The 25,810-nt window shown below is 50.6% G+C and overlaps 1 protein-coding gene across 5 annotated transcripts in view; it reads right to left on the bottom strand.

The window, feature by feature from the left end:
* Positions 1 to 1,960: 1,960 nt before the first annotated feature.
* USP20 (ubiquitin specific peptidase 20) overlaps positions 1,961 to 25,810 on the bottom strand; it is a 45,931-nt gene continuing 22,081 nt past the window's right edge. For 2 of the 5 annotated variants that reach the window (XM_006128342.5, XM_075905254.2), the window contains exons 7-25: positions 25,605 to 25,701; positions 25,302 to 25,371; positions 24,356 to 24,469; positions 21,753 to 21,831; positions 19,912 to 20,347; positions 17,707 to 17,844; positions 15,191 to 15,330; positions 14,411 to 14,583; positions 13,939 to 14,033; positions 12,266 to 12,299; positions 11,771 to 11,816; positions 10,474 to 10,654; positions 9,750 to 9,876; positions 9,480 to 9,649; positions 8,164 to 8,245; positions 7,343 to 7,451; positions 6,870 to 6,972; positions 4,934 to 5,005; positions 1,961 to 4,314 (exon numbers count right to left, since the gene is read on the bottom strand). In XM_006128342.5, coding sequence (XP_006128404.1) covers positions 4,154 to 4,314; positions 4,934 to 5,005; positions 6,870 to 6,972; positions 7,343 to 7,451; positions 8,164 to 8,245; positions 9,480 to 9,649; positions 9,750 to 9,876; positions 10,474 to 10,654; positions 11,771 to 11,816; positions 12,266 to 12,299; positions 13,939 to 14,033; positions 14,411 to 14,583; positions 15,191 to 15,330; positions 17,707 to 17,844; positions 19,912 to 20,347; positions 21,753 to 21,831; positions 24,356 to 24,469; positions 25,302 to 25,371; positions 25,605 to 25,701 — 2,427 coding nt within the window. In that variant the 3' untranslated portion in view covers positions 1,961 to 4,153. Of the gene's footprint in view, positions 4,315 to 4,933; positions 5,006 to 6,869; positions 6,973 to 7,342; positions 7,452 to 8,163; positions 8,307 to 9,479; positions 9,650 to 9,749; positions 9,877 to 10,473; positions 10,655 to 11,770; positions 11,817 to 12,265; positions 12,300 to 13,938; positions 14,034 to 14,410; positions 14,584 to 15,190; positions 15,331 to 17,706; positions 17,845 to 19,911; positions 20,348 to 21,752; positions 21,832 to 24,355; positions 24,470 to 25,301; positions 25,372 to 25,604; positions 25,702 to 25,810 lie in introns of those variants that run through there. The other 3 variants (XM_014576176.3, XM_006128343.4, XR_003090373.3) reach the window with 3 other exon arrangements.

The following is a 25,810-nucleotide window of genomic DNA, read 5'->3' as shown; positions in this document are numbered from 1 at the left end:
ATCAAGCCCTGTGGATGGATCACTGCCCATTGTGAAGACATGCTCTGATGGCCATATCAAGCAGAGCACTTTTGAAAAACTTTCCACAGGGGCAAAGCATCTCTAAAACGTTGTCAGTTTCAGGCTTTACATCACCAGCTGCCATTGCTCAGCCACCACCTCTTTACTCTACCCTATGTTCCATCCAGAAATGCCCTCAGCACTTCGGTAGGATTACAATCTTCCATGTAAACAGGAATTTTGTAGCGATGAAGACCATACAGCTCCTCTCCACACTGGATGCAGCACATGAGTAAAAATGAGAGTTAACGTTTCTCCAACAGATGATCCATTTCTACAGAATCCTTGGCGCTCCGTCTGAAAGGGGAAGGAATAGTGCTTGGCCTGTCCTGCAGTCCTAGGATCACTCGGGATCTTTAGACCTACACTGCCAGGAGGGTGTTAGAACAGTGTTGCTCAACCTTTTTTTTAATTTTATTTTTTTATAAACTACCCCTTTTTCAAAATAAATAAATAAATAAATTATAAGTACCCCCAGTACCTACAGTTTTCAGACACACAAATTTTTTTTTCTACTATTGCAACACATTTGTTTAAACAACTTAATCGTAGCCAGGCAGACAATGACATTTTTGGGTGTAAAAAGTACAAAAAATAATAAAGCACTGTAAAAATAACACAAAAATTCAGTTTTCTCCAAATTTCAGTTGTGCTGACATACCCCCCCAGATGTCTCTCGAGTACTCCTAAGGGTACTCATACCACTGGTTGAGAAACATTGTGGCTACATCTAGGCTATAAGCCTCTTTGGAAAGAGAGCATCTAGACTACAAGCAGATTTTTCAAAAAAGCGAGCCGCTTTTTTGAGAGAGAGTCTAGATGCTGTTTTTCAAAAAAGCACAGTTTGCATTCAATAGCATCTTTTTTCGAAAGAGTACTTTAGAAAAAGGCATTATTCCTCGTAGAATGAGGTTTACTGCTATCGAAAAAACTGCCGAATTCTTTCGATTTACTTTGAAAAAATGCAACTGCAGTCTAGACCCAGGTGAAGTTTTTTTTTTTTTTTTTAAAAGGCTACTTTTTTCGACAAAACCCTGTAGTCTAGACACACCCTGTGTTAGAACACACTGCACTTCTATTGTGATCTCCAAGCACTTCACCATGGTACAGGAGGGCTGGCAGATTTGCCAGGTCCCTGAGCAAGGTGCATGTGGGGGGTAGGGGAGGGGGACAGCTCCACACTCCCAGAAGGGCAAGGCCTGAGTGGGGGAAGGGGCAGGGCTAGGGCAGCCAGCCCTCAGCACTGCCCAGAACAGACCACATTGCCCCACATCCTCCCAGCCCTCAGAGTTTCCTGGAGCATGGTGCTCTGACAGCAATTTAAAGGGCTCAGGATTTTGGCCCTTTTGAATCACCAGGCCCTGAACCAAATGACCCCTCTGCCCTCCCCTCCCTCTTTGGCGGGCCTGCCACGGTAGAATAGCAACACAAGCTGTCTCCCTAGTTATAAAATGGGAATCGACTCAGCCCGTGCTGCTCCCTTCTACAAGTGCTGCCTTAGCAATCATGGATATGAACAGTGAACACATGGTCCTGCCAAGAGGACAGTGGGGATCTAGCTAATGCAACTCCCCAAGAAAAGCCAGGAGCTGAGACTGTCCCTGCTCTGGCTTAGGGCACTGGTGCATGAAAGAGGAATCAATATACCGAGCCTTGCTAAGCAGTTCTGTCCCACAGACACAAGTCCCCTTGCTTGAGTAAGTCCCACTAAAGAGCATCATTGTAGTCGACAGAGTCCAAGTGCGACTGCGATGCTGGGGGTCGTACTGCTGAAGCCAGCTGCTCCTTAGAAGTGTTCGTCTAGGCAGGGTCCTGGCAGAAGGAAACTTGGCCTCTCACCACCGCCATCAGCTGCATACAAATGAGACCCCCACAAACACATAGGCAGCAGGCAGGCAACTTGAGTGCACGTGTATTTATTGTAACACATTCTCAGCACAGTGTAATACAGGAGCACGGGAGCGTAATTACAACCTGCACAGCATCCTCTAGACAACACGGACACAAGACACAACATGCAGCCCTAGAGGCTCCGGCAATAGATTCAGCGCTGGCTACAGCAGCGAACAAACCCACCTTAAAACACTGAGCAATCCAACAGTGGCTCATTCTCCAACACCCCTCCCTGCTTTCCTGGCTGGGCGTAGACAAGGATCCCGGCAACCAAGACAGTAAAAGAAAGACGTTGAACAATGTACAGGGTTATTCCCTCCCTCCCCCGACTTGCTGTTTGCAGCAAACATTTGGTCTAAAAAAATGTGAAGGCCTCATTTCAGAAACTCCCTCCCCCACACCTAGTTTTACTTCCCTGCAGTGAGACAAACAGCAGCCCCTCCCGCCCTCGTTCATCATCTGCGCTAGGAGAGCGTGTGGGCTTCCCATGAGGTCCCAGCTACCTCAGGAGTCAGGCTGCACCAAGGCCAGCTTGAGGCAGTGATTTCCTTCCATTCCCACCACCGACACCACAGTGAGCATGCAGCATGGCTCTCCTCGGAGGCACCCACAAGGCTGGGCCAGGCGCACCTTGGCCTAGCCAGATGAGCCATGCCAGCCTCACTCTGCCCTGCCCTCACTTGAGGGTTTCCAGAGCCCTTCCCAGAGTCAGGCAGGAGTTTGGAGCCACCTCTCTGGTTTCAATCAGTAATTCTGAAAAGCTGAGACATAAAAATGGTGTTTGCCATTCTCCATCCATCCCACACCCAGCCCCCTCCACCCCCACTCCCCCTGCTTGGAGGCTGCATGAGCAGCAGGAGGTGGGGGTGCAAGGAATTACTATTCGTTAAATGAGCCACTGTACACACCAAATAGGATCTGCCCTGAAAAGCTAGAAGCAGCTCAGTGCTGCTTTGCACGCAGGTGTATGAGGTTCAAGTCGCAGACAGAGATGCCATCCCCTAGCTGGGGACATCTCGGCCAGGTGCCTTCCCCAGCAGGACTGGAGAAGATTCAGTGAATCAAAAGGGACATTTCAATGCAGGTGGGTTAATACCTGGCTTCTTGCAGCGAATGGCTTGGCTCAGAGGTTCTCCCCCACTCTCAGCAGGCCCTTTCCCTTCTCCTCAGGACCACGGATCAGGCCGGGACTGTGCAGGGGTGTTGTGAGAGTGGAATATGCAGAGATTACATTTTGCGACAAGGAGACAGAGGTGGGGGGAACCCAGAACTGGCCAGTCCAGCCTCAGCAGCTTGGAGTCTGACTGTGCCATGCCTTTGATTTTAAGCAACTCAGAACAGAGTCTGCAAGCCTGGTACTTGTCCACTATTCCAAGGAAGTTGCACAAATGCAAATGGCCCAGGGGAAGGCCAGGACGAAGCTGCTACTAGTCAGGCTTCCAGCTTTGTTCACCAAGAATGTGCAGAACAGATGAGCACAGACGTCGGCAGCACTGGGCCACACCTACTTAGCTGACAGTGGAAGAGAAACGGTCTCTCGAGAAGGTTTCTCAGGTGTAATTGGGCTGCAAGAACTAGAAAAAGAGCAAAACTCAAAACATTTGTCCCCTGTGCCCCAGCAGAACAAATCGAAGGCTACAGCCCTTGTGGCTGGAACCAGCTTCAAATGAACAGGGTTTCTCTAGTCACACCATTACTCACTGTGAACAAAACAAAGTTTCTTCTTTATACTTTGGAGCTCCAAAAAGTGCTCAGAACTGCTCCCGAGGAGCAAGACCTATGAAGTTAGAGCCAAGCACAACCTGCAAAGGAGCAGAGATTCAACTCACTGAAGGCAGACTTGGGCTGCTCTTGAGAGCAGAGAGGGGCTCGGGCCAAACGTCCTTCCACTGAAGTTTTGTTTGGAGACAGTCTCCCCCCCACAGCTTTATGCCCCGAGGCTGTGCAGGAAGTGGGTTATGGTAAGGTTCTTCTGGCCAGCAGCATCCTTACAGCCAAGCCTAGAGTCTGCATGAGGTTTTACATTGTTATACAGGGACAATGGAGCAAGCACATCCTCACTGGGGCACCTCCACACCCAGAAAGGAAATCTATTTCTCTGCGGTGGACTGTGCCCCTTGGTCTTCAGTCCAACGATCCCCCACATTTCCAGACACGCGGGGCTGCCATGGCGTACCTCCACCATTTGGTCCAGCACGGCTCACACCGCCCGCGTCTCCGCCTCTATCTTCTGCTCCCCGTGCAGGCTCTCCAGCTCCTGCACCTGCGCTACGTTCTGACGCACAGAGATCTCTGGACCGCCTCCATACAGCGTGTTCAAGTAAATCCACGTCTCCTCGGAAATTTGCCCATAATCGGCTCCTGAAAAGCACAGCAGCAGCAACAGTGAAATGCAAGCGGGCCCCAGCTTACAGCATAGTCGGTGCTCCTCCTGCATGCGAGGGAGGATGGTGGAGATGCCTAGAGACTAGGGATGTAAAATCCCAGTTAATCCATTAACTGTGAACTGAATAAACAGGATTCTGCTCCCAGCCCCCACCTGTGCATAGGACTGCTGCTGCTGGCCCGGCTCCTGCTCCCCACACCCTGCGCAAATGAGCCAGCTCTTAACCCCTGCGGGGCTGCTCCCAGGTGCTAATTAACAAGTACCTGGTAAGCATCACCCAGTAAGGGGGTGATGCTTACTAGGTAACCGGTTACTCATTCACATCCTTCCTAGAGGCACAGAGAGAAGAAGAAAGAAGCGCAGCTTTCACCACCCTGAGTCAAAACCAGCGGGACCCAGAGAAGGAGGCGAGAGACAGGCAAGCCCAGAGAGGGATCGGCAGATTTGGGAGTCGGCACAAGGATCTCAGCCAACCATCTTGCTTTGCACGGACAATCAATGACAGAAATGGAAGAGAAGTTCCCAGGCCCCTTGCCTATGGGACCAGTCCTACAAAGACACAGACACATGGGGTGGACCTAGCACGAGCCTTACCCTGCTTCACCTGCACGTGGCCACCTCCTTTTGAGAGTGCAATCTTGCTGTTGTCAATCGGTCCGGGAGGCTCTGTAAGAAAGGATGGAGGGTGGATCAGGAGCCAGGTTCCTGCTTCTCCCACTCTGCTTGCCCTCCACTGCTAGTGTGAACAGCTGGAAGCTGGGAGGAGAGAGAAGAGGACTGGGCCCCAACGACCACAATAAACATAACAGAAAGAGCTTTTGCTTGTATATGACGGAAATCAAATCCAGAGGTACTCAGCAGTGGCTGATGCTGGCTGACGTCCAGGAGAGCGACTGCCCAAGAGCTCCAGAGATCTAACAAGCCCATGACTACCTGGCAGAGGGGAAGTGTTGTTTTAATGCTATCTGCTGCAGAAGGCACTAGCCACGGAACAAGCCTGAAACACCAAACCTCAAAGAACAGTAACGGTCTGGCACCAGCCCAGGCAGCATCTCTCATTCAGCCTGGACTTGTAAAAAGTGAGGGGAACGCAGGGCTGTAGGAAACGGGAAACTGAGAGGCCAGCAGCAGCTCCATGGGACTGGGTGTGTCTGCGCTGGTGCACTCCAGGTCCCCCAAGACACTGACTTGCCCTTCCACTACAGGGACAACAGATGAAGAGCTGGTGGAGTGTAGCTACTTCACATGCACTGAATTGGCACCACTCGTGCTGTAAAAAGCTGTTAATGGCGGGAGATCTACAGCAGCGCTGAACACTGAGCATGTGGATGTGGCCAAGGCTTCCAAGTTCCCTTCCTGAGGCCTAGCTCCCCCCTGCTCCCCCAGCCAGGCAGTGTACCCACGTCAACCCAACAGCTCCTGGACGGAAGAGAGCAGCACTTTGTCACCTTGCATTGAGCCCCCGGGTGAGGGGTGGCCCTGATCCATCGCTCCTGGAGGCCTAGAGAATTTGGAGGGAGGTGGGTGGGCAGCATGGTCTTGTGGCCAAAGCCGAGGCCTGAGAGTCAGAACTGCTGATTCTCTACTGCTGACCCCGTGTTGGCTTAGATGACACGACCTCCCTGGGCTTCCTTTTCCCTGTGTATCACGCGGGGATTGCAACTCGCCTGCTTCCGAGCCTCCGGTGAAAAGCGGCGCGAATGCAGAACAGTGTTCTAGCGCACGGCAGTGACACGGCGTCCCCCAGGCAGGACACGTCCCCCACAGAAAGGGAGAGTCAAGTCTGGATTTCTCCAAAATATCCCACTAGCCTTTCAGCACGTGACAGGACCCAACCCTGACTGGAGGAAACTCACAGGGTATGTCTACACTGCAGCGTAAGCCCCAAGGTTCAAACCTCCCCCCCTTCCTTGTACCCACAACTTGCACTAACGCCGGGCTGGGTCCCAGGACCCTATGGGGTGGGGAGGGTCTGAGCCAGAGTCAAGCTGGGGCCCAAGCCCTCTTGCTTTGGACTCAGGCCTGCACAATACAGCGTAGATTCGAGCCCCACGCTGGGACCCAGGGTCAAACGATCCCTCACCTGGGGTTACAAATGAGCATGGAGGTTCCAGCCCTGAAGAGACGAACTCAGGGTCTGGTCCCTTGAGTTGTAGGAACCGTGGCTCACGCTGCAGCGCAGACGTCCCCTGGCTTTTCCTCGCCACTTTGCCACCTTTAGAGACTGGCACAAGCTGGCAGTACATGCCAACATGGCGGGTGGTGCTTCCAGGGGCCATTGTCATGCGGTTCCATCCTTACCATCTCGGGGGCTGGATTTTCAACCCCCTCCCCTGCCTTCCAGTTCCTTTTCCTGTAAATCGCTCTCTTGTTATGCTCTCTGGGAAACAGACAGTACATGCCAGCCTGGTTTTGGGGGGGGGAGGGTCGTTTACAGGCCGGGCCGGGCGAACACGTATACATCAACAAGCAAGCGTGGGCCACACGTTACACCCCTCCTCTAGCAGGTTCGAGTCTTCAAGCTCCTCACCATTGTCCTTCCCCTTGACGAAAGCCTCCCACTCCCGGAACCACTGCATGCTGATACAGTAGATGACGCTGGGCGACTCTTCAGCCTGGAATGCCTTGTTCAGCTGGAGGCCAAGGAACATGGGAAGGGAAATATTCAGTCACTGTGGTTTGCAATCAGGCATTCCATGGCGGGTCAGAGAAACCTCACCCCTCGCCAGGACTACTCAGTTACACCCCAGCTCTCCCACCAGCCCCCACCTCCTCCTCACCACCACCGCAGTCACCTGCTCCCACTCGCTCTGAACTCTCACGATCCCACACAGCCTCACCACAACTGTCGCACGTGCGTCAGGGACCCCAGAGCTGAATCGTCATGCCCTAATGCCAGGCTTCTCCGGGACTCCAGGGGAGAGATCTCTGCCACCCTGCTGTGGGGAAGTCTCTTGTGCCCCCAGCCCTCGGGTCCCTCCTCTAACTCCTTCCCATACGCACCTTAATGAACGTGTCGATCTCTATCCTCCTGCGTTTGGCCAGGGCCTCGATCTCCACCTGGCAGACTGAGCACACGTACAGATGGTTCACGGCAGGGCCGCCCCCAAACCTGAGCCCAGGACAAGAAGGAAAGAGGGACTGAGCACGGGGCTGGCACAGAAGAGCCCTGAGCCCTGTGTGTAAATAGGGTGGATTCTTACACTGCTCTCTGTATCCTGGGGAAGCAGAGATGGCAGCGGCTGGTTATTTTAAGGCGGGGGGGTGCAACCTTTTTGCATTCGCGACCCCCGGACTCAATAAAAGGGGCCCGAAAAAATGTTTAAGAAAAAAAAGTGGCCCCTTTAATTGCCACTCCACTCCTGCCACTCCCCCTACCCCCAGCACCGAGCTGGGAAAAGAACATTCTAGCTGGCCCGGATCAAAGTGTTGTGACCCTCCCGGAGAACAGCCCACGGGTTGTGCACCGCTGTTTTAAGGAGTGCCACTGCCTCTGCCCTATAGGACCTAGGTCCAAACGGTCCCACCTCGGATCCCTGGGATAATGGGTTTGCTGCCCATCCGTGGGTGCTCTCACCTTACACACTATCAGGCTCCAGCTCTCCAGGGGGAAATCCCCCCACCTCAGGATTCAGCGGTCAGGAAAGATACAATTCTACAACTGCACAGGTGCCTTAGAGGGAAGCACCCTGTCTGGCCAATGCAAGAGGCAGGATCCCAGACTTTATGGCTCAGGCAGGGCACATCTACATAGTTCTCAACCATATCAGCACTGTGCTTGTTCCAAAGCCCTGTGGGATGAGGAGGAAGCCAGCTTCACTCACCTGTTATAGAGATAGTCCCACACAGTCTGGGGCAGAATCACCACCAGGTCATCAATGTAGTGGTATTTATTGGGAGGGATCCCTGCAAACCAGAGCGAGTGGCAGCATTAGACGGGGTACTGAACAAGGAACAGTGTCCTCCCCTACAATGGAGGAAGAGGAGAAATCGATGGCAGGTATCGCTCAGTTAGCCAAGGGGTGAGGAATGGGGCAAAGAAAGGAAGAAAACAACGGGTGGGGGCAGAGCTCTCTCACTGGGGGACCCTCAGCTTGATTTAAGGCAGCTGGAGCCCTGAGGTCAGACCCTGCTCCTACACACTGGCATTTGCAGAATTCGTGGTCTGACTAGAGCAGGGCTACTCAGCAAATGGCCCACAGGGCACACGTGGCCCACAGCCTGTTTGTTTGTGGCCTGCAGTGCAGTTTGGGTGTACACAGGGCTCGACACACGGCCCGCGGGTGTGGTCCTTTGGACACGGCCACCACTGGGAACATGCTCCACAGCGGCGAGGCATCTCCCAGGCAGGGTGAGCACTGAAAGACGCAAGCAGAGGGGCTGTCTGGAACAGACGGGTAGAGGGTGTCGGTGTTTCTAGCCTCCAGGGAGGAGGGGCCGGGAGCACTGGGGCATTGTGGGAAGTGCTATGCCCGTCAGTGTGAAAGAAGCTATTTGCATATATATGCAACCATGGCCCTTGGCATGCACTGTATCATTGCAGCCCCCGGGGCTTCCAAAGCTGAGTAGTCCTGGACTAGAGGGCTATAAAGGCTCTTAGGGGGAAGGCCAGACCGAGCTTTTACCAATCTGCAAGGGTTCCCAATACCACCTCACCCCTCCCACCACGCACTCAACACCCACCCTGCTACCTTTGCTAACTCTGTAGTAAATGGCAGCAGGTGCTTGCAGCTAAAGAGCCAATAACCTGCTACGCTCCTCCAGCTGCCCGTACCGCTTCCACTGGGACACTGCCCTATTGCTCAAGAGTTTGTCCCCTACCCCCATTAGATTTCTACGTGTAGGTGTGAAAACAACTGATGAAGTGAAAGCCAGTTTCCCAGCCCAGCACGTCCCTCCCGGCCTTTGATCAGCCGGACAATGTTCTAACTGTCCCATTCCTGAGTGCGCCAGAGTCTCTGCCCATGAGGCAGACTCTTCTGCAGCACACGACACTGGGAAGGGAGCAGGGCTTTTATCAGGGTGCGTCAAGGTGTCGGCCAAAGCTGCAGCTGGAAACTTCCCGCTGCGGCGTGAAGGCTATTAGTCCTAATGCAGAAGGCCAGGCAACGCTTCCAAAAGCGGTGGCCGTTCCCCTCACCTCCGTGTGCGCACAGGAACGTGTGGTTGGTAATGGGACCAGGCTCTGCAAAAGTGTTGAATTTGTTGAGCCACTCTCGGGAGATATAGAACTGGAGCAAGCAGGGTTCCTTCATGGTGGCGAGGGACACAACCTTCTGCCGCTCCCGCACGGCCTCCTCACTGCTCTTCCTGCAGGGGGAAAGGAGGGAAGCAAAGCAATCTCTGGCATCTGACCCCCGCGATTTACTAACAGCCTGGACAGAGCTCTCCAGGCCAGGTACCCGCTCACCTGTAGAACAGGACATAGGCCTCTGCGTTCTGGACCACCGTCTCGTGGACCTCAGTGACATACTGATCATCAAACTCATACCACTGGCCATTGATCACGTTCTGGCAGTACGCGATGTAGTGCCCACCTGTGACAGAGGGAACGGAGCAGCACTGAGAGCCCCCGGCAGGCCTGGAATGGCGTTGGTGACAAAGCCGAGATTGATCCTGGCCTGCTGGCCCGGCAAAGGGAAAAGCTGTGTGTTGTGGTGGGCCTGCCGGGGGGGAGGAGCTCTGGCACTGTCGCTTTGGAAGGCTGCTGCAGGACCATGGCCCATTTCCACGGATCCAGTTCTGCCCTCCTTTGCTGAACGAATGGAAGCCCTGCTATGGGCCTCCCTGGGAAATGCGTCTGACCCAGCGTGGTGGGGGTGAGGGCTACTTCACAGGCAACAGGGAAGGAGGAGGAGACAAGAAGAAATCTGAAGAGGTTTCAAACAGGATCGGAGTTTCACTGGGAAACCCTGCGAGAACATGCAGATTGGACAGCATCAAAGCCAGCCCCGCTACAAAACATGCTGGCACGTTACATGCAGCGCCCGAGGAAGGTCAAAGTGAAAACCTCGTGCCCTGGCACTGCCAAAAGACCATGAGCAGGGTGTGGTGCCCAGAGCTTCAGGCTATTTTCAGACCAATCTCGTTTCCAAGCATTTCAGGAATGGCAATGTCAGGAAGGGCCAACTTACTGCCTGCTGTGCCGTGATGGCAGATGACGGACAAGAGATCGTAGGTGGTGATCTGGGAGACACATTCCTTGGCCAGGAAGGGGCGAAGGTCCAGCCCTTCCAGAGGGAAGGAGACATGGCTGTTGATTTTGAAGGAATACATAACCTCATGCCGGAACCGTTTCAAGTGGATGCACAGGATCTAGGAAACCAGAGGGAGATGGCAAAAAAGCACAGAATGTTTCCAGGGATACCCAAACCAAATACAATTTCCTCTCTGGACTCCCTGATCTCTACGTGAATTTCCTGACACTATGGGTTCTGGAACCTGGTTAAGGATTGGGCCAAAAGAAATCTGATGAGGTTCAACAAGGACAAGTGTAGAGTCCTGCACTTGGGACAGAAGAATCCCAAGCATTGTTACTGGTGGGGGAACAAATGGCTAAGCAGCAGTTCTGCAGAAAAGGACCTGGGGATTACAGTGGATGAGAAAGTCAACAGTGTGACCTTGTAGCCAAGAAGGCTAATGGCATATTAGGTTGCATTAGGAGGAGCATTGCCAGCAGATCCAGGGATGTCATTATTCCCCTTTATTTGGCTCTGGTGAGGCCACATCTGGAGTATTGTGTCCAGTTCTGGGCCCCACACTACAAAAAGGATGTGGTCGCATTGGAGAGGGTCCAACAGAGGGCAACCAAAATTATTAGGGGGCTGGAGCGCATGACCTACGAGGAGAGACTGAGGGATTTGGGTTTGTTTAGTCTGCAGAAGCGAAGAGTGAGGGGGGATTTGATAGCAGCCTTCAACTTCCTGAAGGGAGGTTCCAAAGAGGATGGAGAAAAGCTGTTCACAGTAGTGACAGATGGCAGAACAAAGAGCAATGGTCTCAAGCTACAGTGGGGGAGGTCTAGGTTGGATATTAGGAAAAACTATTTCACTAGGAGGGTGGCGAAGCACTGGAATGGGTTACCTAGGGAGGTGGTGGAATCTCCATCCCTAGAGGTTTTTAAGTCTCGGCTTGACAAAGCCCTGGCTGGGTTGATTTAGTTGGGATTGGTCCTGCCTTGGGCAGGGGGCTGGACTTGATGGCCTCCTGAGGTCTCTTCCAGCTCTATGAGTCTATGATTCTAAGGTGCTGATGGCCTATCAGTCAAAGGTCACCAGGTCCTTTCTTATCTACTTACAAACAGGACTTTGCTTAAGGCAAAATAAATAAAATGTTATTTGCAAATCTCAGTTCAGCAACTCATCCCTCCATTCCCCGCCCCCGCAAACACTGGCAACCAAGGGAGATGGGAAACGACCCACCTCGACTCACCTCAGGTAACCGCAGAACTTTGCAGTACTTCACGCCGTTCCGCAGTCTAAGAGAAAAAGAGGCGAGTCCGCCATGAGCACTAAGGACAGAGAACCCCATGCTAAGCTGGGAAGGTCACATTCGGACCCAAATCCTTTGAACTCCATGGCAAAGGTGGAATGGACTTCAGTGAGAGCAGCCTCCCACCATTCACCAGAACATGGGCCACTGCCTCACCTCGCCATTCTCCTACAATTCTCCTCAGTCTCTCCTCAGTGCCCCCAATTCACTCCCCTCCTTTTTTGCTTTTCCAGAGCTGCCACTTCTCCTCCCACTAGTATCCAGCCACTCCGAACTAGGCCTTTCAAAGTAATTTTCAACCAGAACTCAACACCTCCCAGTTTAGCGGGCTGGTTAGCAAAGGGGACATTCAGCCACCGGGGCGGGAGAGGACAGTCAGTTGAATCGGAGAGAAGAGGTTAGTGGAAAAGCACAACATGGAGGACACGGACTTACTTTTTACACCGTTCACAGCTGTACATGTTGTCCCCTGTCGAGGGAAAAGAAAGGTATTGCGACGTTACTGACAGCAGGAAGCTCGGGGCTGCAGTCCCAATGAGGAAACAAACTCTCCTTCCACATGGGGAAGCCAGTTAACGTGCCTGCCTCGCAGAAGTAAAGTAGACCTGGGCAGAACCTCTCTGCCGCCTCCAGGCACGGCACAGGCGGCAGCCAGCCACCACGCATGCAACGCAGCACTGCCTACCAAGGTGGAAGGGAACCCACTTAGCCCTCCCAAGAGTGGTTAGTGTGTGGCTGGAGAGGCCTCTTCCCCCCACAGTTAAAGCAGGGATGGGTGGCCAGAGGCTCAAAAACTTCCTTTCTACTCCTCAAATTAACACGGGCAAACTGCGTTCAGCCCCTCCGCTCCCCATCCCCAGGCTAACACCACAGGAGCCTGCTCTGCAGAGACACCTGCACAGCCTCCTTCTGCCTCCTTGGGGAGGGCTCCTGGCAGGGAACCTGCTACACCAGCGATGGGCAACCTAGGCTGGCGAGTGGGCCGCACGAGTGGCCCTTCATCTCAATGGGCTGCAAAAGGGGTATAACTAGGACCGTCTCCCAGAACTGGGTCGTTTTGGCAACTGCGCTTATGTGCTGAGAATTTGCAGGGGCTGCCGACTGAACCGGAGCAGCGCTTGGACTGGATGCAGAGGGAGCACTTGGCTGTGAGCAGTCAGCACACACCTCACTTCACATGCCCTGGCTCTGCGTGTGCCACTTCTGTAATACTGGTAGGAAAAAACAACACGGATGGAAACCAGCAGAATCCTGCACCCCCGTGTGTGGGCAACGGTAACAAAATGTCTCACAGGCCACACACAGAAGCCAGGCGGGCCGCAGGTTGCCCACCGCTGTGCTACACAAACACAGAATGCAAGGCTTGCTCTCCTCGGCTTCTGGTGTGACTGGGGTTACCCAGACTCCTCAGCTGGGTATGCAGAGCTGGGGCAGGCTCCTTGTAACACTTCCGCACTGCAGCACTCACCCCGCACAGAACCCCTTGGGACCAGGTCCCTGGGAAATGTCTAAAGCATCCACAGCCTGGGTTTCGGAGCACTCCCTGCTACATGGATCAGGTCCAAAAGCTCTAGCATACCGTGCGGGCCCCTGCTGCTGCAGCCAGCACAGCCTGGCTACTAGGCCCAATGGCCCATTTATCATCCCTGAATACAACAGAGAGAGGAGCCAGAGCAAATGTCACGAATCCAACCAACCAGGCAGTTTACTAGCGACCACCACAACACCCTGCAAGTAATGCAGGAAACAAGCAGCGCAACCTCACCCCGCGCGGGCACAGCTGAGCCTGCCAACCCCAACTTGTTCTTCCGGCCCAGGAAAGTCCTTGCCTAGACTAGCCCCAGGCTAAGGCCTCTCACCGCACACAAAGGGGACGACAATCTTGTCTGTTTGCTGAGCCCACCATGCCCTGGCTCCAAACCGGAAGCCCAGCCCCTGAGTAGCTGGTGAATACTCATTCCTGCCCCAGCGCGGCCAATTCAGGAGTGCAGCTCCCAGCTAGACCCTGCCAGCAGCTTCGATTTGCTCTAGCAATGCACCTGGGAGGGTTATTGACAGCTCCCTCGGGGCAAACAAAGACAACATATGCCAGCCCTTCCCAAGCTCACCTTTCAACTCATCGGCAGCAAAAAAGGCAGCAAGACAGTCCTCCAGCGTGACCACAGGACCCCAAAACCAGCTGGGGATACAGGACACCACAAACCTGCAGAAGGCCGGGGTCATGCAAGAAAGAGATGCAACTCTTACTGGTGAGCTATACACTTTGCTTCTACAGTTCCCCATTGTAATCACAGATGTTGTACAGTCAGGCCATTATTACTGAACACGGTTGATATATTTAACACAACTGAAACTAAAAATATGTTTTGTTGAACTAAACGAAGAGGAGGTTAGCACAGCTGTGGAGACGGATTCCTGGCTAGGCACCTTCATTTTCTGCAACGACTCTATTATGCAATGATGTCCAATATTTGTTTCTCTCTCCTCCACTTCCCTCTGTAAAGAATCCTGAGCATGTAACGTCACGTGCAAACCCAAGGAGGGAGAAAAACTGCATAAGGAGGCCCAAGGGAAACACACCTCCTGATGTACTCCATGATGAAAGCAATCCAACCCTGCGAGGAGTAGTTGTCCCCGCATGCTCCTGGCTTAGCTGGCACATTTTGGTAAATGGCGGAGTGCAGCTTGGCCAAGTCCTCCTTCCCAGGGATTGGCAGAGACAGGTCCTGGAACGTCTCCACTGTCGTGGATACCTGAAGACATGCAAAAAAGGGCTCCTAGCGCATGCAAAGGAGCAGATAACCCAGCCCAGAACGTTTAGCATCACTTGGGCCCGGTTTCCTAGCGGAGAGGAAGTGCTGCTGACAGTAGTATGCCATTTTCAGCACTGCCAGTGGGAAGAGCCCGCCCCAGCCCCAGCCACGCTCTGACACATTGCTGAAATGATTTGATCTCGTCTACACTAGGATTAATCCTCACTCCCAAATGGCCACAGGGGCGTGCACATTCCCACTCCTAACCTCTTCATCTTCCCAAAAGCTAGGGTGCTGAGTTCTCCATAGAAAGCCCCGCGACCCCGCCCTGTCCAGCTCCCTCTATTTTGTTGGTTCCCTCACCGCATTTCCCCCTTTGCTGTGGTCAGCTCTCTGGTCAGACATGTACAATGGCTAAGCTAACTGAATGACACAGGATCAAGAGTCTGTATGGCACATACTCAATGACTTAGAATATTCCTATGCCTGGCAGGTTTCACACACGCGCAGTCATTTTCGTAGGGCCCTAGCACCCCAGAATATTTGGGACCAGCTCTGTTTCCCAACAAGAATTTGTTTAAACAAGCAGACCTTGCTGTTTTATTACTTGATTAAAAGCAGTAAGGAGACGCACTCTGTCGCACGTGAGGCATTGCACCAGGCTGAGAATGGAGCCATCAAAGATGTCAGAAATAACACTGCGGTAACGAAGCTCTTTCTTCTTCTTCCCAGAAGCCAGCACCTGGGCTGAAAAGAGACACGTAGCCCCATCACCGGCAAGCTCTCTCACATAGCTTGGGCAGAGTCCTGCCGTCAAGCCAGGGGTAGGTCTCACCAAGAGCACAGCATGAGACACGTGTGTTTGCACATGCTTAGAAACCGACGGCCTGTCTCAGTCGGTAGTTCTGAACTTAAGCTTACACTAAGAACATCCTTGTGGCCGGTGAGAGCAGGAAGCTGGGTGTAACAGTCTGCACCGATGTAACGCACCAAGAATTGTGCCTCTGGAGGTGCTGTCTTTGTCTCCATCCTTCTCTAACACTGGCTCACAAGGACACGATGGGGCCAGGCCGCATTCTTGACATCTTTATTTTCTGTAGCACTTTCTTCATCCCTTTTTGGATTACCCCTCCCTCCTGGGATATTACGACTTTTCCCCTCTAGCCATCACCCAGATTTTCTCCATGCATTTCTTGACTCACAGAATGCAGCCACCGGCAGAACGTGGTTGTTTTGTTTAAACAACAAACCAACCCCACAGAATGCTTTTTATCGGGCTAGAATATGTGCGTCTGGGTGCTGCCCTGCCTCTCTGGCTGAGGTCAGCCAACTTGGGAAGGAATGTTCTTACTGAACAGCTGCAGGGCCAGTGGCGGGGACACAAGCCCACTGTGTTTATGGGCTGTGGAAGGAGCCTGCGTTTGGCTTTGTGATTTTTTTTAAATAAAGCAGAAGGCAGCCAGGGTTCAACTTTTTAACCTCACAACAGTCACACACTAGAGGAATCCTTTTAACTTCAGTCCTGCTGGGAGTTTAAGAAATATGGCCACATCCATAAGAACGGCCATATTGGGTCAGACCAAAGGTCCATCTAACCCAGTATCCTGTCTGCTGACAGTGGCCAATACCAGATGCCTCAGAGGGAGGGAACACAACTGGTAATCTTCACGTTATCCCTCTCCTGTCACCCATTTACAGAGAAACAGAGGCTAGGGACACCATTTCTACCCATCCTGGCTAACAGCCATTGATGGACCTAACCTCCACAAATCTATCTAGCTCTTTTTTGAACCCTGTTTAAGTCCTAGTCTTCACCACATCCTCTGGCAAGGAGTTCCACAGGTTGACTGTGCGCTGAGTGAAGAAAAACCTCCCTTTTGTTTGTTTTGAACTTGCTGCCTATTAATTTCATTTGGTGACCCCTAGTTCTTTTAATTTGGGAATAAGTAAATAACTTTTCCTTATTCACTTTTTTCCACACGTCATGATTTTATAGATTTCTATCATATCCCCCTTTAGTCTCCTCTTTTCTAAGGTGAAAAATCCAAGTCTTTTTAATCTCAATTCATATGGGACCCATTCCAAATCCCTAATAAATTTTGTTGCCCTTTTCTGAACCTTTTCCAATGCCAATATATCTTTTCTGAGACAAGGCGAACACATCTGTATGCAGTATTCAAGATGTGAGCAAACAATGGTTTTCTATAGAAGCAATAAGATAGTCGGTTTTATTCTCTACCCCTTTTTTAATGATTCCTAACATTCTGTTTGCTTTTTTGACTGCGACTGCATATTGAGTGGATGTTTTCAGAGAACTCTCTCTTCAACAGTCAGGTCTTTACCAGTAATGCTACCCTACAGTGCCTTGCCCGCATGTGCTGTGAAGTAGGGCTGTCAAGTGATTAAAAAATTTAATCATGATTAATTGCGCGATTAATCGCGCGCGCCTCCCCTCTGAAATGAGCGGCAGTGTTTCAACGGGGCAGCGCTGCATGGAGCCCGGGATCAGCAGGAGTCCCCAGCTGACCCTGAGCTCCATGCAGCACTGCCCCTTGGAAGCGTCGCAGCATTGTTTCCAAGGGGCAGCGCATTAGGAGCCTGGGATCAGCTGGAAACTCCAGCTGATCCCTGGCTCTGCTATTACCAAGCCCCTTAGAAGCACTGGAGCGGCACTTCAAAGGGACAGCACAGCATTAGCGCCTGTGATTAACATGTTAAAAAAATTAATGCGTTAATCCTGCCCTGTGTTAATCGCAGGTGTTAATGCAGGTCAACTGACAGCCCTACTGTGAAGCTTAAGACTGAAGGCCTGGGCTGCCCTCTCGCTTCAATGCAGAGTAGCCCAGGAATTCCCACAATCATTAGCACCGTGATACAGTCAAGAGACCCTTTCTAAAAGGTTTCTGGATGAATTTGGATAGGAAGACACATCTCTGTCCAAAACACACAGCCATGCTGAGACGTGCTCTCATCTATTTCCTAACTGGTTTAGTAGGACTCAGCATATTGATGGACTGTCAGCCACCTGTACCTCCCGTTTCTCCTCCCCCTCCTGCACAATTGCCCCATTCTCTGCATGCCCACCTCGGCCACAGGGCTGCAGTAGTTTCCCGTCTACCCTACCTTTTTTCAGCACATAGGAGGGTCCCAGTCGCACAGGACTGGAGCGAGGGGGGCTGCTAGACAGCTTGCAGTGCATCTCCTGGTGAGCTGGGCTGCAGGGGCGCGAGGAGCAGCGCACATAGGCATCGTTGTCTGGCTCTGTGCGGGAAGAGAGCATACCGGAGGAACATCAAGCGTGCCACCAAAACTGGACACCAATGAGCGCTGGCAGAAGACTAGCCTCTGAATCAGCACAACAAAGTCTTCCATGTTTGGGGAATTTCGTGTTCCCAGGCCAGCTCCACTCCACTGAGGACCTGATACCTGAGGGATTCAATCGGATACCACAAGAGAGATGGGGAACGCTGCCAGACAGAATGAAACAATTCAAGCCACCTTTAGGTCTGTTCCAAATCAAGAAGCTCATTCTCATACAATGGATATTGACAAATGCTCCCACATCTGCCAGCATTCCTCTGTCTCTGTGGCCCACAGGGCTGAAGGCTGGGTCACTGTCTTGGAATTGAAGCACGGAAGAGTCACATCTGGAGCACAGCCTTTCAATGCCAACTGTTCTGCAGAACCACATGGAATTTCTCCATGCTCCTACTCCACCGCTTAAAAATATTTGTAAAATGTTTACTGAGCAGCACTAACAAAGCTTTCTGTTTCCCTGTGATGGAGTGAGTGTGTACCCACAGAGGCAATGAAAGGGTTAACCTGGGCCTGAGACACCAATCAACCCACTTGGCTGCACCTCAAGCGGAGCCATTCCCCATTCAAGAGGAGCCCCTGCTATGAGAGAACTGGGTGTACAAACAAAGCCTGCTGCAGAAGGGGCTGCAGGGAGAAGTTCTGCAATCACACTCTCGGACCAGAAAGATGGGAAAGATCAAAGAGGCGGGAGGATGGCCCTGAGATCCTCCCCTGAGCAGGGAAGTCTAGCAGATGACCAGGAGTTACATTTAACAGCACTGGGGATGCAGCAGGCTCTGGAGCTATGAGAACTGGGCAGGATTTGGACTTCCATGGAGGGGGCCCTGAGAGATGCTCAGAGGAGAAGCAGTGAGGGATGGAGGGACAAAGGGATTTACACTTCATATCTTTAGTTTGGTACTTTGCTGAGGAATTCCAAGGGAGAGCTCTGCCCTAACAGACAGGTGAACCTAGAGAGACTGCAAGGGAGGTCACCTGACAGGCGACAGGAGGAAGTCCAGGGAGACAGCAGCAGCAGCAGCAGCAGCAGCAGCAAGAAATTTGATGGAGCAAACCAGAGCTGCTGGGTATAGACTCCTGGATGCAATCCAATGTCAGGAGAGAGCCTGGGTTCTCCTGCTAGCCACTGGGCAAGGTGACACAAGGCCCCTCAGGAGGGGCCAAAATGACAGAGATCTGGGAGAAGAGCATAAAGACAATAGGCCCCAGAAGTGGGTCCAAAGGTAGTTAGGAACATCAGACTATTTGTTGGACTTCCTGCTATCCCAGAAGGGGCAGGATGAAATGTAACCTGGCCAGAAGGTGGAGTCACAAGAAGAGAGACCACCAAGGGGCAAAAGTGTCTGTTGGCAGGGCGTGCTGGAGACAGAGCTGCTACTCCACACACTTAGCCATGAGGTGGTGCACCTGCCACAAGTCCACTTCCACACATCCCTTGTTACCTCCCTTTCTTTACCCCTCTTGGGAAGGTTTGTAAGATAATGTGGAACAAGTATTTTTCCCTCAAGTAATTTTAAAAAAGTATGCAGGTCCCAGAGCATCCTCAGCCCATGCTCTTGTCTATCTAATGGGTTCCTGCATTGTCTGGTTTCTTTTTGTATGTCTTGTGTGGTTAGTAATAGTGGGGTTGTCATTAGCAACACAGCAGTTCACTTCTTTAAAATGTTGCTCTGGCATTAATGTAGGAAGTGCTAATCCTAGGACATAAAACACACTGTCTCTCGACAGAAGGGTTTTTGTTTTTCTTAATGATTGCATTTGGCCTAGTCAGTGTGTAACCCATGTTCCTTCCCATCATCGTATCGGCATGATGAAGTACTTCTCTGCTGATTTACCCAGGCACTGCTATTATAGAAATGAAGCAACCTGTCCTAGAAGCAAAGAGCTATTCAAACCTGGAGTGGGAATGTCTACACGACTGTCTGGCAGACATCCCCCATGAGCATGCCCCAACATACGAATAGGACTCTGGTTCTTTTATATGGCATGACAGGAAAGCCGTATTAGTACCTGGTGTCCTACATGGGCTGGCAGGGCGGGGAGCAGGTAGGGTTTCAGGAGAAGCTCTGCCATCAATTGGCATCATGGTGGTATCAACATCTGCATCCTCATCAACTTGTTCTGAGTTGCTCCGCCGGTGGCTGTAGGAGAACTTCCTGTCTTTCATCCTCTCTTTCTCAGAGATCCCTCTCCCGGCCTCATCCTGAATCAGCAGCTCTGTCTCTGCTAGGGAGCCACTCATGCCCCCTGTCCTGCCTTGCCCATCCATATCACCCCTGTCGCTGCTCGAATCACAAGAGAGGAACTCATCCTCCGAGGGGCTACGGTCACCTTCTCGCTTGTCATCTATGTCACTGGAGTCAGAGTCTCTAGCCTCAGCAACAACCGGTTCCTTTAGCTCTTCATGAAGCTGGTCCATTAGGCATCGCAGGAACTCTTGGGTGTCCTGAAAACCAAGGTAATCCCATGTTATCTACTGCCCATCTCAGGACAACACAACTACTCCAGTTTCCACTTAATTCATCTGTTGCCCACAAAAGTTAGCCACTTAAGGAATACAGGGAATCCCAATCAGAGAACACATGGATTTAGTGGTATGCAGTGGATGAGCAGAGGAATTCTGCCCATTTAAGAGACTGCTCTAACTCCTGGGGATTAGCATCCCAATGTGCAGCTAACTATTTCAGTTTCTGCCTTTTCTCCGGAGCATAGGAAGGATTCAGGATGGTCAAACTGGGCAGCTGCTTCAGATCTTAGAGAACTGCTTTGTTTATTGGGATGTCAGCACTGAAAGAACATGGAAAAATCAGGAAACAGACAATCAAGATAGTGGGCTGGAAAGAACAGTACAGTCTGTGCTACAAAAACAATTTTCATGCTCCACTGACATCTCCTCATACACCAATCATGACATTAAAGTCCTTTGTTGCCAAAGATTAGAACTAGAAATCAAAGACAAATTAGCCAGGGTGAGGGCCTCCTACATGGTCCAGGAAATAATGGAGATTACTGATAAGGGACCTCCCAAAGAACTACTTGGGGCCCTGACAGCTCTCAGCAGTTAAATTTTGAAGACCTGTGAGACATTATGGAAGATTTGGCTTAAAATATCATCAGCTCTTCAGTTTTAAATCTTTATTGCTAGAATTCTAATCCAATGCACTTTGCATCGAGAGCAAATATAACAGCTCTGGTCTTTCTATTTCAGCAATTGGTCCTTTTATCATCATGTTTTCATTTGCTACCAGTATCATGGCTTAAATACACTAGTGTCTGTGTTGTTGGTTAGAAAACAGAGAGAGGGACACCACTGAGGGCTAAATTTGTAAAACTGTTATTAGTTTGCGTGTTTGTTTACAGTGGAGTACTCTTCCCCCCTAAAAAGAGACATGTTCTTTTAAATTGGGTGCTCAGAAGGATGTGTGTGAGATAAAGGTTGGTATTTGTAACCGTCTAGCGCAGGTGTAACCAGACTCTCATCTCTATTACAAGTAACAATAATGCCCCCTGGTTCTTAGATGGCATTTGTCATCAGAACTCAACATGCTTGAGAAAGCAGACCAGTATCATTATCCCCATTTTACAGATAGGAAAACTGGGGCACAGAGACATGTTAAGACTTGCCCCAAGTCTCCCCGCAGGCCCATGGCTGACCCAGGGACAGAACCTACATCTCCTAGATCCCAGTCAAGTGCTCTAGCCATTGCTAGTAGAGATACAAACAATGGGACAATCCCAGCACCCAACCAGTCAATATGGTCCACTTATTCTTACATGAGGAACTTCACTATAGCATTAAGAATCACATGATGTGGAACAACCTAGACACATGTTTCTGTTGAATGGCCCACCTGCTGTGCATAGCCCCGGAACATAGGGTTGACCAGTTTGATTCCATGAGACAAGCTGCTTGGAACAACATAGCTTGGGCTGTATGAGAACAAAAATACGTATCAGGTCTACAGCTAAGTTGCGTCATAAGCACAAGAGTGGTAGTCAGTTTAAAGGAAAGGGGGAAAAGAACAGTTATGTAGCTAAAAAAAGTCTGAACTTATCTGTTAACTAGAAATCAGAAGATTTCAGATGGTGTAAGGAATCTGCCTAGTATTTTGATCTGTTCTCCCTACTAGTGACACACTGATCTCCACTATACATTCACGAATGCTGTCTCGCTTTTAAACAGGTCAAGTGATGGAGCCTTCCATCATTTCCGTTGTCAGAATGTTCTGGTCTACTTATACATTTTGATTTCAAAGACAGAGTAGTGTCCACCTCAAACGTGGGGGGCACTTCCCAACACTCAGAACTCACAAGAGATAAAAAGTCTCAGAGAGCCGTGTTAGTCTGTAACTTTAAAACCATAAAAAGTTCTGATAAAGTGGGTCTTATCCACAAAAGCTCATGATCCTATATGAAACAAAAGATCCTATATATTTTTGTTAGTCTCTAAGGGCATGTCTACACTACAGTGCTATTTTGAATTAATTTAATTTGAAATAGTTAATTTGAATTAAGCTAATCTGAAATAACGCATCTGTCCACAAAAACTATTTCGAAATAGCATTTTGCTATTTGGAAATAGCACATCCACACTGAGTGGACCCTGAACCAAAGTTAAGGCTGGCCGGAACCAGTGCCGGCAGGGCATCAGGTTAGGACTTAGCGTGTGAGGCTAACTGAGCTCTGTGCTTAAAGGGACCCTACCCCCACCCCAGTCAGACAGATCTCAGGGTTCCCCGCTTGCTTGTCTACCTCGATGAGGGACAGCAAAGCAGTCCTGTCTTGGAGTGCCCGAACTCAGGATACCACAGCACTCGGCCACATGGAACCAGTTACCCCATGGCATGCCGGTGCGTCTTGTGGGGTCGTTGCTATCAGCCTGGCTGCCATCCGGGGGGTTCATCGGGGGGCTGTCAGGATCCAGGAGGCCCTGAAGGAGAGCGTCCACCCCGAGGAGCCCTCAGAGCCTCCCTGGTCCTCCCCACTGGGGGCTCGTGCCCCATTCCTCCCTCACGTCCTTCCACTTACTCCTCCCTAGCCCCCCTTCCTGATGTCAAATAAAAGACACATATGTTCAAAAATAGAAACTGGGTTTATTGAACAAAACTGGGGGGGGGATGAACCTCTGGGGAGACTGGGAAAAGGAGGTGGGAGAGGGGAAGAGAGAGGGTGGAAGAGGGGAGGGGGGAAACCTGGCAGGAGGGAGCTGGAAGGGGGAAACAAGGGGAAGAAGGGGGAGGGGAAGCTCAGGGCTGGGGGGGGGTCTCTCCAGACCAACTTGACTTTCATGCTAACCTGCTCCTGGGTTCGCATGTGGCCTTTGGTGGCCAGGTTCGCAGCTAACCTGCCATAGATGGCCGCATTCCTCCATCTAGTATGGAGATCATGGACATTGGGGGCATCCCCCCAAACCTGAATAAGGTCCATGATCTCCACCCTGGACCAGAAGGCGCCCCCACCTTCTCCAGCCCGTCAGGCTCCTGGGAGCTGGCAGACTGCTCCTGGGGAGCAGTGGAGGACTTGCTGGCTCATGTTTTGGGGCCACTGGGTCAGAGGCCCCGGTGGCCACTGCTGGCTTTGGGCTGGCAGGCTTGGAGCTGGCACAGGCACTATGGCCAGGGTCTACCCCTTTAATGGCTCCGGGGCTGGGGGAGAGGAGAGTAAGTTTTCCTGGTTGTGCCCAGAGTGGCCACCACGGCTCCCTGAGAAGGGCTGGAGGCCCCCTATTTCGAATTAAATTTCTACACAGAACTTAATTCAAAATAGCTATTTCAAATTTGGTGTTACTCTTCACAGAATGAGGTTTACTAAATTCGAAATAAGGGCTCCACTATTTTGAATTTATTTTGAAATAGCGCTTTGCCTGTGTAGATGCTATTAAAGTTAATTCGAAATAATTGCTGTTATTTTGAATTAACTTTGTAGTGTAGACATACCCTAAGATGACACAGGACTACTTGTTTCACAAGAGATAAGTTACATTAAAATGACAATAAACTACTAAAAATTACTGCCATGACTTTACAGCTTAGTCCATTCCAAACCCACAATTTACTCATATTCTGTTGCCTGCAGTATTGTTGTAACAGTGTTGATTCCAGGATATGAGAGACACAAGCTGGGAGAGGTAATATATTTTATTGGACCAATTTCTGTTGGTAGAATAGCTGAGGCTTATCTTTTCCAGACCTGAAGAAGAACTCTGTGACACCCAAAAGCTGGTCTCTTCCACCCAAGTTGATCCAATGGAAGTTATTACTTCACCATCTTGTCTGTACTGTACTACGATAACACTAAATATAAGACACCATTTAGATATTGGATTTGACTCTTGCAACTACTTACGTTTACAGGTAGGGAGCCAGATGCCCAGCTACTACACACCACATTATTTCAGTGGTGCTGCACCAAATTTTACTGTGTTTGTAACTTGGACTGGGGAGGGATGACTCACCGCTTCTTGTGCCAAACCTCAGAGACCAGTTTCTGGTAACTTTTGCACAATGCTGGCTTCTTATCCGTACGTACCAGCCCACCGCACTCCAGGAAAAACTGTGTGAGAGGTGGGCTAAAGAAGGAAAGATAGGAGAGGTAAGTGGAGGGGAATTTCTTCTACGCATACATTTCAAGTCACACAAAGAGAGGAAATGCTCTAAGATTGCATTTTGAATATAACATTTAGTAAAAGGGGAAAGAGAGGGTGCAGCAAATGCATCCCTCTGAATCTTAACAAATCATTCCCTTTGGATAGAATGATTGGGAGCCCTCCTCAGCAAGCCTGAGAGATGCTGGAGCTTATTGCCAAGACAGAATGGAGAGAATTATTTGGGACTGAGGTTTTCAAGGCCACCTCATTTTGGACATGAAAAAGAAGTTGGAAAAAAAAAACTGTGCACGTGCACCTATAAAATATTTTATATTTAATATATTTTAAAGATCACAATGGAAACCAAAGGTCTGTAGCTCCACCACCAATCCAATGGTCTGTATCCCACGGACTTGCCCAGTTTCCTTCGCTATATTTTTTGTCGCTTAAACATACTGTGATCCTGTTTTTTCCTCCTTCTCCCCCCCATTCTGCCCCTGGGCTGACTGATTTCTACACACAGAATTCCTGAAGGAAGTCTCCAATTGGAATTACCACAGTTTTAATTTGTAGTGGGTATTCAAGGCTACGTCTACACAACCAAGTTATTTCAAAATAATAACTCCCAAAATAATTATTTTGAAATAAGCTTATTCCTGCTTCACAAGCAAGAGCTAGTATTTCAAAATAACAAGCCCAATATTTCGAAATAACAGGCTTAGTAGTGTGGATGCTTGCCTTGTTATTTCAAAATAACTCCCCAGTGTAGACGTGCCTCAAGAGAACATCAACACAAAATGGTCTTGTTGCCTACCAATTAGAGAGAGCCTGAAGTGCTGCATTCATGTAACAGGAGTTCCCAAGGTTTTTCATTCCAGTAAGGCCTAGAGAAAGTGCAAGAGACAGGAGACAGGTCACATTTCAGTGCCCCTTCCTTTTCAGAGCCTCCACATTTTACATTCTACCCAAGATGAAAGGGAATCCGGCTTGTCCTTTGCAGATGAGTTTAGCATCTCAAACCTACTGAAATCACAATGGTTCTCTGGGAAATCAGAGTGTAAAGCTTAGAGTCCAGAGTTGCTGTTATAACAGGCTCCATAATTCAAAGTGGCCTTACCTCTTGGTTTCAGATCATCCTCCTCCGATTCGGATTCCCCTTCATCAGCCACTGCAATTGGAACTGCCTTCAGAGGGTGAGCAGGCAACGGAGCATCCTAGATTAAAGGCAGAGAAATGAGCATCAATGGCAGCTTTGACCATCAAGGAGGACACACATGATCTGTGCCCATTTATTCAGCCACTAAGTGGGTACACCAGTAACGA

The sequence above is a fragment of the Pelodiscus sinensis genome, chromosome 23 (assembly GCF_052426305.1).
Source record: "Pelodiscus sinensis isolate ZL-2025 chromosome 23, ASM5242630v1, whole genome shotgun sequence".
Classification (NCBI taxonomy): Eukaryota; Metazoa; Chordata; order Testudines; family Trionychidae; genus Pelodiscus; species Pelodiscus sinensis.
Note: the sequence above shows the minus strand (reverse complement) of the source record. Positions and strands in the feature narration are given on the sequence as shown.